This window comes from Dromiciops gliroides, chromosome 4 (assembly GCF_019393635.1).
Source record: "Dromiciops gliroides isolate mDroGli1 chromosome 4, mDroGli1.pri, whole genome shotgun sequence".
In the NCBI taxonomy this organism is placed as follows: Eukaryota; Metazoa; Chordata; class Mammalia; order Microbiotheria; family Microbiotheriidae; genus Dromiciops; species Dromiciops gliroides.
Window position 1 is genome coordinate 496,246,255 of NC_057864.1, and position 11,711 is coordinate 496,257,965.

Below are 11,711 nucleotides of genomic sequence, written 5' to 3' on the forward strand. Positions count from 1 at the left end.
TTTACCCTAGCCTGCCTCAGTTTCCCCATATGTAGAATAAGCTAGAGAAAGAAAATTCCCCCAGTATCTTTGCCAAGAAAATCACAGATGGGGTCACGAAGAGTTGGCAGGACTGAACACGGCTTTCAGTTCTCTGCTCTCCCCCCTCCTCTGGGTGGCTAGCTGACAAAGCGGAAAAAACCCTGGCCCTGGACATGAGTTCAAATTCGCTCTGACACATGATGTGTACTAGCTGTGTGACCCCGATTGCCTCAAAGATCCGGATGGCTCCGGAGTAGAGAGTGAGGCTGGTGACTTGGCACAACCCGCCCTCACTTAAATCGAATTCATTTCAGGTCATGATCTTCGAGAACGAAGGACAAAACAAAAACAACTCTCTCCTCTCCATAGAAATCGCTGTTCCTGCGCTTCAGAAGCTTCCGTAGCTCCCCACTGCTGTCTCCAGGTTCCAATAGAACGGCCTTAGGGCTGCAGGGCTGCTTCGGGGAGGGAAGCCAGGGGCGGCTCGGCTTTGGCCCAACCTGGGGGCCGCCAGACCCGCCTTTCCTCCTCCTCCTCTCTGTGTCCTGAATCTGGGCCTGGACCGGGGCAGGTCCCTGTGGCCAGGGGCGCGCACACATGCACACCTATACAGAGCACACATTTTGTACACGCACAGGAATACACGCTCACAAACACGCGCACGCGCTCTGTAGCTCTCTCTGTAGGCGCAACCTCATCCCTGCCCACGGCGGGAGGTGGGGTGGGGGAGGGGTGTCGGACTCGTGCGCCCCTCCCCCCTCGGGCTGCCTCGGCTACCCTGTATCTGTTAGGGAGTGAGGGCGGCCTGTGCGCCTGCGCAGTGTGTGCCCCATGGCCAGACCGGCAGCTCCGGCCTCACCGCCCCGTTGGGTCACGTGGGAGCAGAAGGCGGGGCGCGGGGCCGCGCGCGCGCACAAACGCCTCCGCGCGGGGATGGGGAGGGACGGGGCCTGGTCACGTGCGGTGCCGTGACGCATCTCCCTCCAACGGCCTCGCGGCCCCGGGACAGGAGGCGCGCGCCCGAGGGGCAGCGGCGGGCGGGCGCGCGCATCGGGAGCGCGCTATGGCACGTGACACTCTCTTCGGCCAATGGGAAGCGCGGGGTTCGCGGGGGGAAGCGCGTCCCCGAGCGGCGGCGGGAGCGGGAGCGACGGGAGCGGAGGGAGCGGAGGGAGCGAGAGAGCGCCGTCCGAGCAGCCCCTAACCCCGAGCGAGTGAGGGAGTGAGATCCCCGGCCCCGGCGAGCCATGTCCGAGGAGAAGCCCAAGGTGCGAGGGGGGATGGGCGCGGGGGGCCGGGGCGGGCCCGGAGGCCCCCCGGGCCTGAGGCCTGCCTGCCCGCCGCCTGCCCGCCTCCGCTGCCTGCAGGCCCCGGGGCCTCCTCCTCTGCTGCCCCTCCTCCCCATCCCTCCCCTGCTCCTCCTTCCCTCCCCCTCCTCCCCATCCCTCCTCTGCTCCTCCTCCCCTCCCCCTCCTCCCCATCCCTCCCTGCTCCTCCTCCTCTGCTGCCCCTCCTCCCCATCCCTCCCCTGCTCCTCCTCCCCTCCCCCTCTTCCCCATCCATCCTCTGCTCCCCCTCCCTCCCCCACATCTCCCCTCCCCCACATCTCCCCCTCCCCCTCCTCCCCCTCCTCCCCCTCCCTCCCCCACATCTCCTCCTTCTCTCCTCCCCATCCCCTCCCCCCCTCCCCATCCCCTCCCTCCCCCACCTTCATCCCCTCCCTCTCTCCTGCCCCTCCCCCTCTTTTCCTCCTATCTTGTCCCTCCTCCTGCCCCTCCCCCCTCATCTCCATCTTCCTCCCTCCCTCCCCTCTGCTTGCTCCTCCTCTGTGCTCCTGGTGCTCCTCTTGGGGACATCCCTCTTCTTCCTTCCTTCCAGCCCCTTCTCCTTCTCCTTGCTTCCCTCCCTGTTGGCTGGAGAGTCCTCCTATTCTTTGGGCCAGCCTCCTTACCCCTTCCTTTTTACTTGCTTCCCTCTCTATCTCTTTCCTTCTCTCTATCTCTTTCCTTCCCTCTCCCTCCCATCCTTCTTCTTCCTTCCTCCCTTCCTTCCTCCTTCCCTCCCTCCTCCCCTCCCTTTTTCTGCTCCCTCCCCCTTTCTCTTCTCCCTCCCCTCTCCCCCTCCTTCTTCCTTCCCCTCCTCCTCTCCCTCTCCTCCCTCCTCCCCCACCCTCCTCCTCTTCTCTCCTCCCTCCTTCCCTTCCTTCCTCCTTCATCCCCTCCCTCTTTCTGCTCCCTCCTCTCCCTTTCTCTCCTTCCCCTCCCTCTTCCTTCCCCTCCTCCTCTCCCTCCCTCCTCCTCTCCCTCTTTCTGTTCCCTCCTCTCCCTCCCCCTCCCTCTTTCTTCCCCTCCTCCCTTTTCTTCTCTCCTCCCTCCTTCCTCCTCCCCCTCCCTCTTCCTTCCCCTCCTCCCTCTCCCTCTCTCCTCCCTCCTTCCCCTCCTCTGCCTCCTCCCTCCCCATCCCTTTTTCCTCTCCCTCCCCCCTCCCTCTTCCTTCCCCTCCTCCCTCTCTCCTCTCTCCTCCCCCTCCCTCTTCCTTCCCCCCTCCTTTCCTTCTCTCCTGTCCCTCTCCTCCCTCCTCCCCTCCCCCCTCCCCTCCCTTTCTCCTCTCCCTCCTCCTCCCTCTTCCTTCCTCTCCTCCCTCTCCTCTCCCTCCTCCCACCTCTTTCTTTCCCCCCTTTCCTTCTCTCCTCCTCCCCTTCAGTGATGAGTAGGGCCTGGCCCTCTGGCTCCATCTTCCCTCCCTTGCACATGAGGGGCAGGGGGGAAGGCAGGGTGTTGCCAGGAGCCCCATCTCTTGTTCTTCTCTCCACCACCCCAGCCTGTCTGGAGGCAGGAACCTGCAGAAAGGGGCAGTCTCGGGAAGAGCTGCCCTGCCCCGGGCTCCTTGAGCTCTGTGCCTCCCTCCTTGGTGCCCATGGGCTGGGGGCCGACTCTGGTGCCCCCTCTGGCCCATCTGAGTCTGATGTCTTGGAGCCCCATGATTCCCACCTGGAGGGTACCGTTCAGGAGCATTACTGGGGTTTGTTGGTCAGCTCTTGCCCTTCGAGGGTCACCTCCCAAGGGCCAAAGGCCTCACTCCAGGGGCCTGGCAATCGGCATCTGTGGCCCCCTTGGTTTTCTAGGAAGCCTCTAGCCAGGCCTCTCTCTGGGCAGCCGCTGCCCCCCTGGGACCCCTGGCCCGAAGCCTGCCCGCCCCCTTCTCCTCGTTAGCAGAGGTGGGTCATTAAGGAGAGGCCAGGCCTTCCCTGGGCTTGCCCCGTCACCTTCCAGGATGCTTTTGCTGACAGCCTTCTGGGTGAAAAGGGCCAAGGCCCTGTGCTGCTCCTTGGAGCTCTCTGTGGTTTTTCCCTGGTCACCTTTGCTTTAGTCGGGGCCCTCAGCTCTCTGTAGGGCTCTCATCTGTAGGGGCCTTGTTGGTCCCATGCCCCACGGTCGAGGGTCTGTGGGTGCAAGGATTTTTCCCCATCCACAGCTTCTGGCCATCTTTCCGGCCATCCTTCCTCATGCCCACCTTGGAACGGAAGGCCTCAAGGGGAGAGGTGGAGGCCTTGCTTTGGGGAGCCCTCGTGCAGCTCTTCGTGGAAGCGCTGTGGGCTCCATGGAGGCCCCGGAAGCACATTTGTGGTAGTCCTTAGCCCCCATGAGGATCCAGCGGAGAGTCAGTGTCTCTGTGCCTTAGTCCTCGCAGGGGGATCTTTGAAGTTAACGCTTGTAGGTGGCGGCCTGTCCTTGACTCTCCCTTTTCACACGTGGTTTGGCTCTTGGCTGGGCCCAGCTGGTGGGGCAGGAAAGCCTTTCCCTTGGACAGGTGGCTACCATTATTATTATTTGAAAGCCTCCTGCCTTAGGCCAACATCACGTGCTCCTGAGAGCTTGGAGCAGAGGCGCTGGTTTGTGGAGGGTCTTGTGGGTCTGATGAACGTGTGCGCTCTGTTCCTCAAGGGATTCCCCACTTGCCTGCCCCCTGGCTTGGGCCCCCGAGAGTGGCCAGCCCTTCTCAGGGGATTGGCGGTGCAAGACCAGCTTGCCCGCAGACGCTCATCGTAGGGGCGTGGGGGCCGGTGCTTTGTGTCAGTTTTCCTCCTCCGTGGCCTGGGTATTGGCTCAACCAGGGCTGGAATGAATGGGGAGGGGAATGCCATCCACTGAGCCCTTCTTCCTTGCTGTGGTGGACTGTGGCAGGTTGGCTCCTTGCCTGAAGGCTCAGCCTCTTCTGGAGGTTGTTGTTCATGGCCCGCCTTGTTGGGGTGCCTGTCCAAAGAGCTTTATCCTGGACGCCGCTCTGTCTCTGCACTCCCCTCCTCAGGGTGTCTGCATCCCCTGTCCCGTGAGGGCCCTTCTGCACACAGTCACCACCAGGTGGGTGCGATAGTGGCCTTCACGCTGGCTCAGCCATTGCTGGCAATGGGACCCTAGCGTTTGTGCCCCCTCCTGCTCAGTGGTCTTCAGGAAGCTCCCAGGGACCTTTTGGCTAGAAGACAAGTCTCTTAGCCTAGCATCTATTTATTTATTTATCCATCCACTCATTTATTTATTTATTTATTTATTTATTTATTTACTTACCCACTCATTCATTCATTCATTTATTTATTTTTTACTTTTTATTTATTTATTTATTTATTTTTGCGGGGCAATGGGGGTTAAGTGACTTGCCCAGGGTCACACAGCTAGTAAGTGTCAAGTGTCTGAGGCCGGATGTGAACTCAGGTCCTCCTGAATCTAGGGCCCGTGCTTCATCCACTGTGCCACCTAGCCGCCCCTTAGCCTAGCATTTATGCTGCCAAGACTGGCTCTGGCCCAGCTCTGTAGCCAACTCCGCCTCCATCTTGGTCCTTCTCTGTGCCTCCTCTGGGAGCCTTCACTTTACTGGCCTTCCCGGCAGACTTCTCCAAGGCAAAAGATGTTCGAGCGTTTGTCTTTGTGCTTAGTTGATACTTGGCCAGTCTGGACCCTCGAACAAGAGGAACTGAGGGATCAGAATGCCACCTGTGACCACGCCGGCTGGGTGACTGCTTGACAGGGGCAGGCCAAGGCAGGCTGAGAGCTTGCCTGGCTGAGCAGGGGAGTGGGGGGCCCTTGTGGGGGTGAGCGTGTCCTCAGGACTGACCTGTGCATTTTCTGCTGAAGAATCAGGGGTGGAGAAATATGGAAGTATCCATTTAAAAGCAGGGTCCTGATGGGGTCATCTGGGGTTCCCTGCGAGCCTGGTGGCACTGGAGAGAGGCCCCAGGCCTCGACCATGTGTGGAGACACTGAAGGCCAGAACCCAGAGGGCCGCTCCCTCGGGCGTCCGGCCCCCTCAGCAGAAAGGCTGCCTTGGCTCCCTGGAGGCTTCTTGGTCTTTTCTGTGGTGCCCCATAGCTCTTCATGGACAGCAGGAAAGTGTTGGCATGCCACTTGTCAGCAGGCTTGGTTTCTGCCCAGCTGCACAACTGGGCTGCAGTATGGGTTGGGGGTGGAGGGTAGGAAGACCCCGGTTCAATTCCTGCCCCCAGATCTTAGCCTTGGGACAGCTTGGGACAAGTCATTCCTTCCCTCAGTTGCACAGCAGTGAGGGTTGGTCAGATGGGCTCAGTTCCTCAGGTCCCATAGGTCCTTGTAGTAGGCAGAGAGGAGACGAGGTTTCCTCTTTGTTTTGTTTTTGGTCAGGCGGTCCTTTTTGGCTTCTCCTCGAGCAGCCCGGTGTTTGGGGGCTGGTGATGGCTCAGTGGCTTAGTGCCAGCCCAGGGGCTTGGCCCCTTAAGGTTGCTTTACTTGGCATTTTTCTGACTCTTGGGGAGCTTGGCTATCTTTTCCTGGGACAATAAATGGTCTTCATTTCTCCCCTTCTCGATGGGCTTCGGGTCCTCAGAGAATCGAGGGCCACAGAGATGTTTCCAATTGATTTCTTTTTGTTTCATTTCAGAGAGATTAGTTTTGTCTTTGTTTCTGCTGTTTGATTGGATGTGCTGGCTCCTCTGGGGAGCTGAGTCAAACCTGCAGGGTCGGAGGTTTCCTGAGTCAGGAAGTTGCCTTGGGGGGTGATGTGGGAGTCTTGGGGCCTGTGCAACCCCTTGCTTTTCTGAGCAGTTTTTGTGAAAGCATGGATTGATCCATGGGGGGGCCTTGGGCTCTGTCTTCTGGTCCATCAGTCTGCTTTTTGCCTCCTCCAGTGGGAGAAATTGTTGGGAGTCATTGCTGGTGAGTTCTAGGGGCCTTCTCTAGTACTGGGAAGGGGGTGGGGGGCTGGGTTTGGGGGGTCTCAGTGCTGCCTCCTACTTCTTTTTGAAAAGGACCTAAAAGTGGTCAAATGGAAGCACATTATTCTCTGTGTGTCTTGGGAAAGCCAGAGGCTTTCAGGCTGTGCTTGCCCATCCTGGATACAAGGGTGAACCTCTCCGCCTTCAGGCCAGGGGCTCTCACCCTGTGGCTCAGCCTTTGTCCTGATTTATTGGGCACAATCCAGATTTGAAGAATGTGACTTGGGCCCTCTGATTGGCTCAGCTCTCTGTGTGCATGCAGGGTGTGTGTGTGTGTGCGTGCTTGTGTGTGTGTGTACACGCACGCTTGCTTGCATGCCTGCCATAGGGACCACCAGCAGGCTTCAAGCCGAGTCCAGAGAGAGGCAGGAAGAGGGAAGTGAAGAGAGGGAGGAATGGAAAAGAGGGGGCTGGGCCCTCACCCTCAGGACAACTTTCCTGACCTTGGAAGATGGTGGTGGAGAAGAAGCAAATTCACTTTGGGGTCCCCTTTTGCCCCCCAGTTCAGCAGGGCTCCCTGTGGCCTCCCTCTGACTGTGAGCAAGCACTTTGCCCTGTGAGGAGGAGCTGCTTATGCACGTTTTAAAGATGAGCCTGTGACTGAGGGCAGAGGCGTCATTTGAACCCTCTGCCGCCTGCCTTCCTAAGCGTAGGGCCCTCCTTCCACCAATGGCCTGGGCCTTTGCAAAGTCCCCCATGGCTGGGAGGTGGAGCTGGCTGGCCACAGGATCTCTGGGGCAGCCGGGAGAGCCCGTCCCCTTCCAGGGCAGCCTCAGTGCTCTCAGTGGCAGGAGGGTTTGCCTGAATTGGCCCCTTGGCAGTTTCTCCCGTCACTCCTGGTTCTTGCCAATAGAGTACTTGGCCTGGAGAGTCAGGAAGGCTTGAGTTCAAATTTGGCCTTAGACACTTAATAGCTGTAGGATTCTGAGCAAATCACTGAGTCTCTGTCTGCCTGTAACCCTGCCTACCTCCCAGGGGGGTTGTGAGGATCCTGGGAGATTGTTTGTAAAGTGCGGGGGCTTCCAAAAAGACCAAAGCCTTAGAGGAGACGTAAGGAGTAAGTCTGAAGGTGCCCTGGGAGGGGGCGCCCCACCAGACGGGGGTGGGGGGGATCAGAGAGAGGAGGGTTCTGACAGGAGATGGGGCCTGGGTTGTCTTTTACCAGAGCAGGTGGGAGGGCATCCCAGGCCTGGGTCACAGCCAGGGCAAAGGCATGAAGGTGGGAGCTGGAGGAATAGAACCTAGAAAGGCTGGGTGGGGCTGGTAGAACGCCCCCGCCTTCCTCGAGTTGGGGAGGAGGCTTTGGGAAGGCCTTTGGGCCCCAAGAGGTCTCTCTTTGTGGGTGGCGGCAGCTCTTGTGCCTCAGGAGGCATGTGGGGAGTTCTGGGAGACATTCCATTTCCTCTCTCTCTTCACAGGAAGGAGTGAAAACGGAGAATGATCACATCAACCTGAAGGTAGCCGGGCAGGATGGGTCAGTGGTCCAGTTCAAAATTAAGCGGCACACACCTCTGAACAAATTAATGAAGGCCTATTGTGAGAGACAGGTACGGGGATGGAGGGCCTTCTGCTGAGAGTAACACTGGCCATCTGCCTGTCATGGGGAGGCTGCTGACCCCTCCACATGGCTGCGGTCCCCCTTTGCAGCAGGCCCAGAGCACACCCAGGGCCTCAGGCGGTCAACAGCTTCGTGCTCAGAGGTGATTGGCCACCCCTGGCAAGGGTCTAGGAGTGAGCTTTAGAAACTTCACAAACAAGTGTGATGTGTGTGGTCACTTGTGTGGCATCAGCTACACAAAGCCACCCCATTCAGTCCTTTGGCCATAGACCATCCACAGGGCACTGAACAGAGCAGTGCTTAAGGGAGGGAGTGGGAAGGGGGTGAGGGGGACGCTGCTTCTCTGGGGAGAACCTGGTCTGCATTAGAGTGGGAGCGAGGCCCGCTGCTCGGCCCTCAGCCTGCTTTTTGGCCAGAGCCCAAACGAAACTCCCAGTGAGTACTCACTTCCCATTTCTTCAAGGAAGACTTCCGCCCCGCTTGAAAACTTCCAGGAAATTTCCTCTTGGGTTTCCTTTAAAGAGAAAGGGAGGTCAAGTCCTGAGCCCAGGTCCCCCTGCTGGCCAGTAATCCCCAGGGAGCCAAGAAGAGCTGTCGCCGGTTGGGGTCGGCAGCAGGCTCCATCTAACAGGGAGCCGGGGAGGGAAGGCTTGGAGGCTTCTCTCTCAGGACGAATGAGCCGGGCAGCTCTGCCCCCCACCTCCGCTGCCTCTGATTTTGGTGGGGTGAGGGCTCATTTGAGTTGCCTCTCTCTAAGTGGGGACCTGGATGAGAGGGGAGGATGCACGTGGCTCTTGGGCACCGCAGACCCCAGGGCTGCCCCTGTTCGGAGGCCCTCCTGGCTTGGGGCCTCCTGGGCTGGCGCCGAATCCTTTGGCTTCATGTCTCAGGGCTTCTGAAGAATCATCTTTTTTTTTTTTTAAGTGAGACAATTGGGGTTAAGCGACTTGCCCAGGGTCACACAGCTAGTAAGTGCTAAGTGTTTGAGGCTGGATTTGAACTCAGGTCCTCTTGACTCCAGGACCGGTGCTCTATCCACTGCACCACCTAGCGGCCCCCTGAAGCATCATCTTAATGCATCTCGAAGCCTGCTTTCCTTAGGCTTCTATGCTTGGCCCAGCCCCCTTCACTTGGCCAGTGCAGGCAGGTGGGCACTGTCCCTTGATGGTGTTGGAGGCGGACCCCCCCCCACCTTTGACGAGACATACCTAGAGTCTTCCTCCCCCTCCTCTCTCCTCCCTTCCCCACCCACGACTAAAGAAATCAGGACGAAGCACCCACCTTTTTTCAGCCGTGAATGGAGGAAGAACTTCAGAGGTCACGGTCTCTTGCCTTTTTGCCCAGGGTGGTCAGTGCTGGTGTTCTGGGGCACACGCCTCTCTGACCCATTTACCAAACGCTTCCAGACTCACCGAGTTGTGGCGAGAAGTGTTAGATAACGTGGCTTTCACAGGAATAGTTTGCAACTCAGGAGGTAACAGCCCGTCCTGATGGGTGTTTTTTAAATTTCAGGGCTTGTCAATGAGACAGATTCGATTCAGGTTTGATGGACAACCGATTAATGAGACGGATACCCCCGCACAGGTAGGAGCCAGGGCCGAGTGCCCAGAGCCGCCTCTGGACAGACCCTGAAGCCGACCTTCCCATTTGGGATTGGCGGGGTGGGAAATGGGGAGCCCTGTGCTTGTGGGGGCACTGACGTGGCCACCACCATGGAGGTCTGTGGGGGGGCCCAGGAGCTGAGCTTCCTGCTGGGTGAGGGGAAGCCTCACCTCTGACCTTAGTCGTCTCGTGTCACCATCCCTCTCTTACCCTGTCCAGAGGGGATGGGCAGAGTGCCCTCCCTCTGGGGGGCAGCGCCATAAGGGAGCCCCACGGGAACCCAGGCCGTGGGGGGGGGTGCCTCTGCCCACTGGGTGCCCCAGCCATCCTCAGAGCCCAGCTGCTAACGAGCCCATGTTTCTTTTCTTCCCCTCTGGTCCCTCCTGGGGCCCGAGCAGCTGGAGATGGAAGATGAAGACACGATCGATGTGTTCCAGCAGCAGACGGGGGGAGTGTGTTAGGCCTGCGGGCCGGAGCCCCCGGTGTCTTCCTCGGTCTTGGGATTGGCTGGTAGATAGGGAATGGTGGGATTCTTCCGCCCCTCTAGAGGACGCGGGTGCAAACTCTTTTCCTCTCTCTGCCTCACCGGCCGGAGTCTGTGCAACTGCCAACCATCCCAGCGGGAACGACGCCACACCTCGAATTGGGCCAATGTGGAATGTTCTCTTTGCTGAAGTAAAAGATTCTTGCTTGTTTGTCCTCACTTTCCTTCCTTCTCTCTCCCCCTTTGCTTTGGGGGCCAGACGTGCTGGCCCCCCGCGCTTGGGATGCTTCTGATCATGTAAATACTCCGGTCTAGTCACAGCAGCGGGGGGGAGGGGGAGCGGGTGGGTGCCTGCCTTGTCATCAGCTTAATCAGGATCCTACGCTGATCGATGTGCCGGGCTCCTGGAGGGAGGCGGGAGCGGGCTGCAGGGTGGGGTGGGGGTGGGGGGGTCGGAGGACCTGTTTGGATGGACAGGTGGGGTATAGCCCCAAAGCTCCAGCAGATGCCCCTCCCCCCTGCCCTCATGGGGGGGGGAGGGGACAGTTGGTCTGTGGGACAGAGATGGGCCTGGTGCTTTGTGTCCTCTGAGTCCTGTCGGGTGATCCATGGGGGGGGTCTATCCCCCTCCCCCCAGCGGCGCTTCCGCTCGTGTGAACCTGCCTGCTGAAGGTGGGTGGCTCTTTTCCTTTGGCCTTCCGTGTCTGTGGGCTCGGCTTGTCTCTTCTCGATTTGTACGTCTTCTGTTGTCCTTTACTACTGTATACAGTAAATATAGTTTGGTACTCTGGCTCTTGGCTTGTGTTCCGCCCTCCCGCCGCCGCCCCCCTGCCCTCCAGCTCCCCCCATCCGACAGATGGAGAAACTGAGGCCCAGAGAGGGACTCCTGGCTACTTCCTGTGAATCGGGCCTTGGGGGATTTGGACATCGCCCTTCAGAGACCAAGAAACAAGGCAGGGTCTGCCCTCCCAGAGCTTCCATTCAGGGGGAGGGACACACCACACTGGGCAGCTCATTCAGTACAGAACCATTGGGTAGTGAAGGGTGAAGGGAGGGGGATGGCCTGGCCAAAGGCCTGGAGATGGGAGATGGAGGAGCCCATGCAAGTCCTGTAGCCTCTGGGCTTCATGGTGGAGACCCTGAACCAGATCCATTGCATTGAATTTTACCAGGGGCTCCCCTTAGGGACTGATCTCAGCCCCACCCTGCCAAGAGGGGGAAGGGAGGGCTTGGCCAGTCTGAGGCCCCTGCCCAGGCCCTGGGGATCCTTCTGATGCCATGGCCAAGGCATTTTGGAAATGACTGGGCCGCTTGGGCAAGCTTGGATGCCCTGGCCTCATTTGCCAGGACCAAGGGCATGCAGTGGGCGGGGAGGCTCGTGCCCCCTCTCTGGGAGCCCCCCATAAGCCTGCAGCCCTCTGGGCTGGGTCCCTGCCCTCCCCCTCCCCCAGCCGACTAGTGGGTGCCTGGGCAGCCTTCCCTGGGGCTCCCAGACCCTGCGGGTTTAACCCGTGCTTTCCTCCCCATGGCAGGTCGGTTAGCCCCAACCTGCGGGCACAGCCCAGTGGGGGGGCCCCCCGAGTCTGGCCCCCAGGGACCCTGCACAAGGCCCCAAGCAGTTTCCCTGGCCCTCCCCTGGAGACGTCGTGCCACGTGGCCACTGAGCCCATGGCCGGCGCTCTCCGGTGCAGCTGCTGCGGGGGGCCTCTAGGGGGCGCCTCTCGTTTAAGCGGCCCCGTCTCAGTGACCCACCGCCACGCCCTAGTTCTGCCGGTCCCTTCCCCGTCCTCCCGTCCTCCCCCCCC

General features: G+C 59.7%; 1 protein-coding gene across 1 annotated transcript; it reads left to right on the top strand.

The window, feature by feature from the left end:
• The first annotated feature begins 1,121 nt into the window (after positions 1–1,121).
• SUMO3 (small ubiquitin like modifier 3) lies at positions 1,122–10,696 on the top strand. Its single transcript, XM_043963193.1, has 4 exons — positions 1,122–1,289; positions 7,681–7,809; positions 9,333–9,404; positions 9,821–10,696. The coding sequence occupies exons 1-4, from the start codon at positions 1,269–1,271 to the stop codon at positions 9,881–9,883; spliced, it is 285 nt and encodes a 94-aa protein (XP_043819128.1). The 5' UTR covers positions 1,122–1,268; the 3' UTR covers positions 9,884–10,696.
• The last annotated feature ends 1,015 nt before the right edge of the window (positions 10,697–11,711 follow it).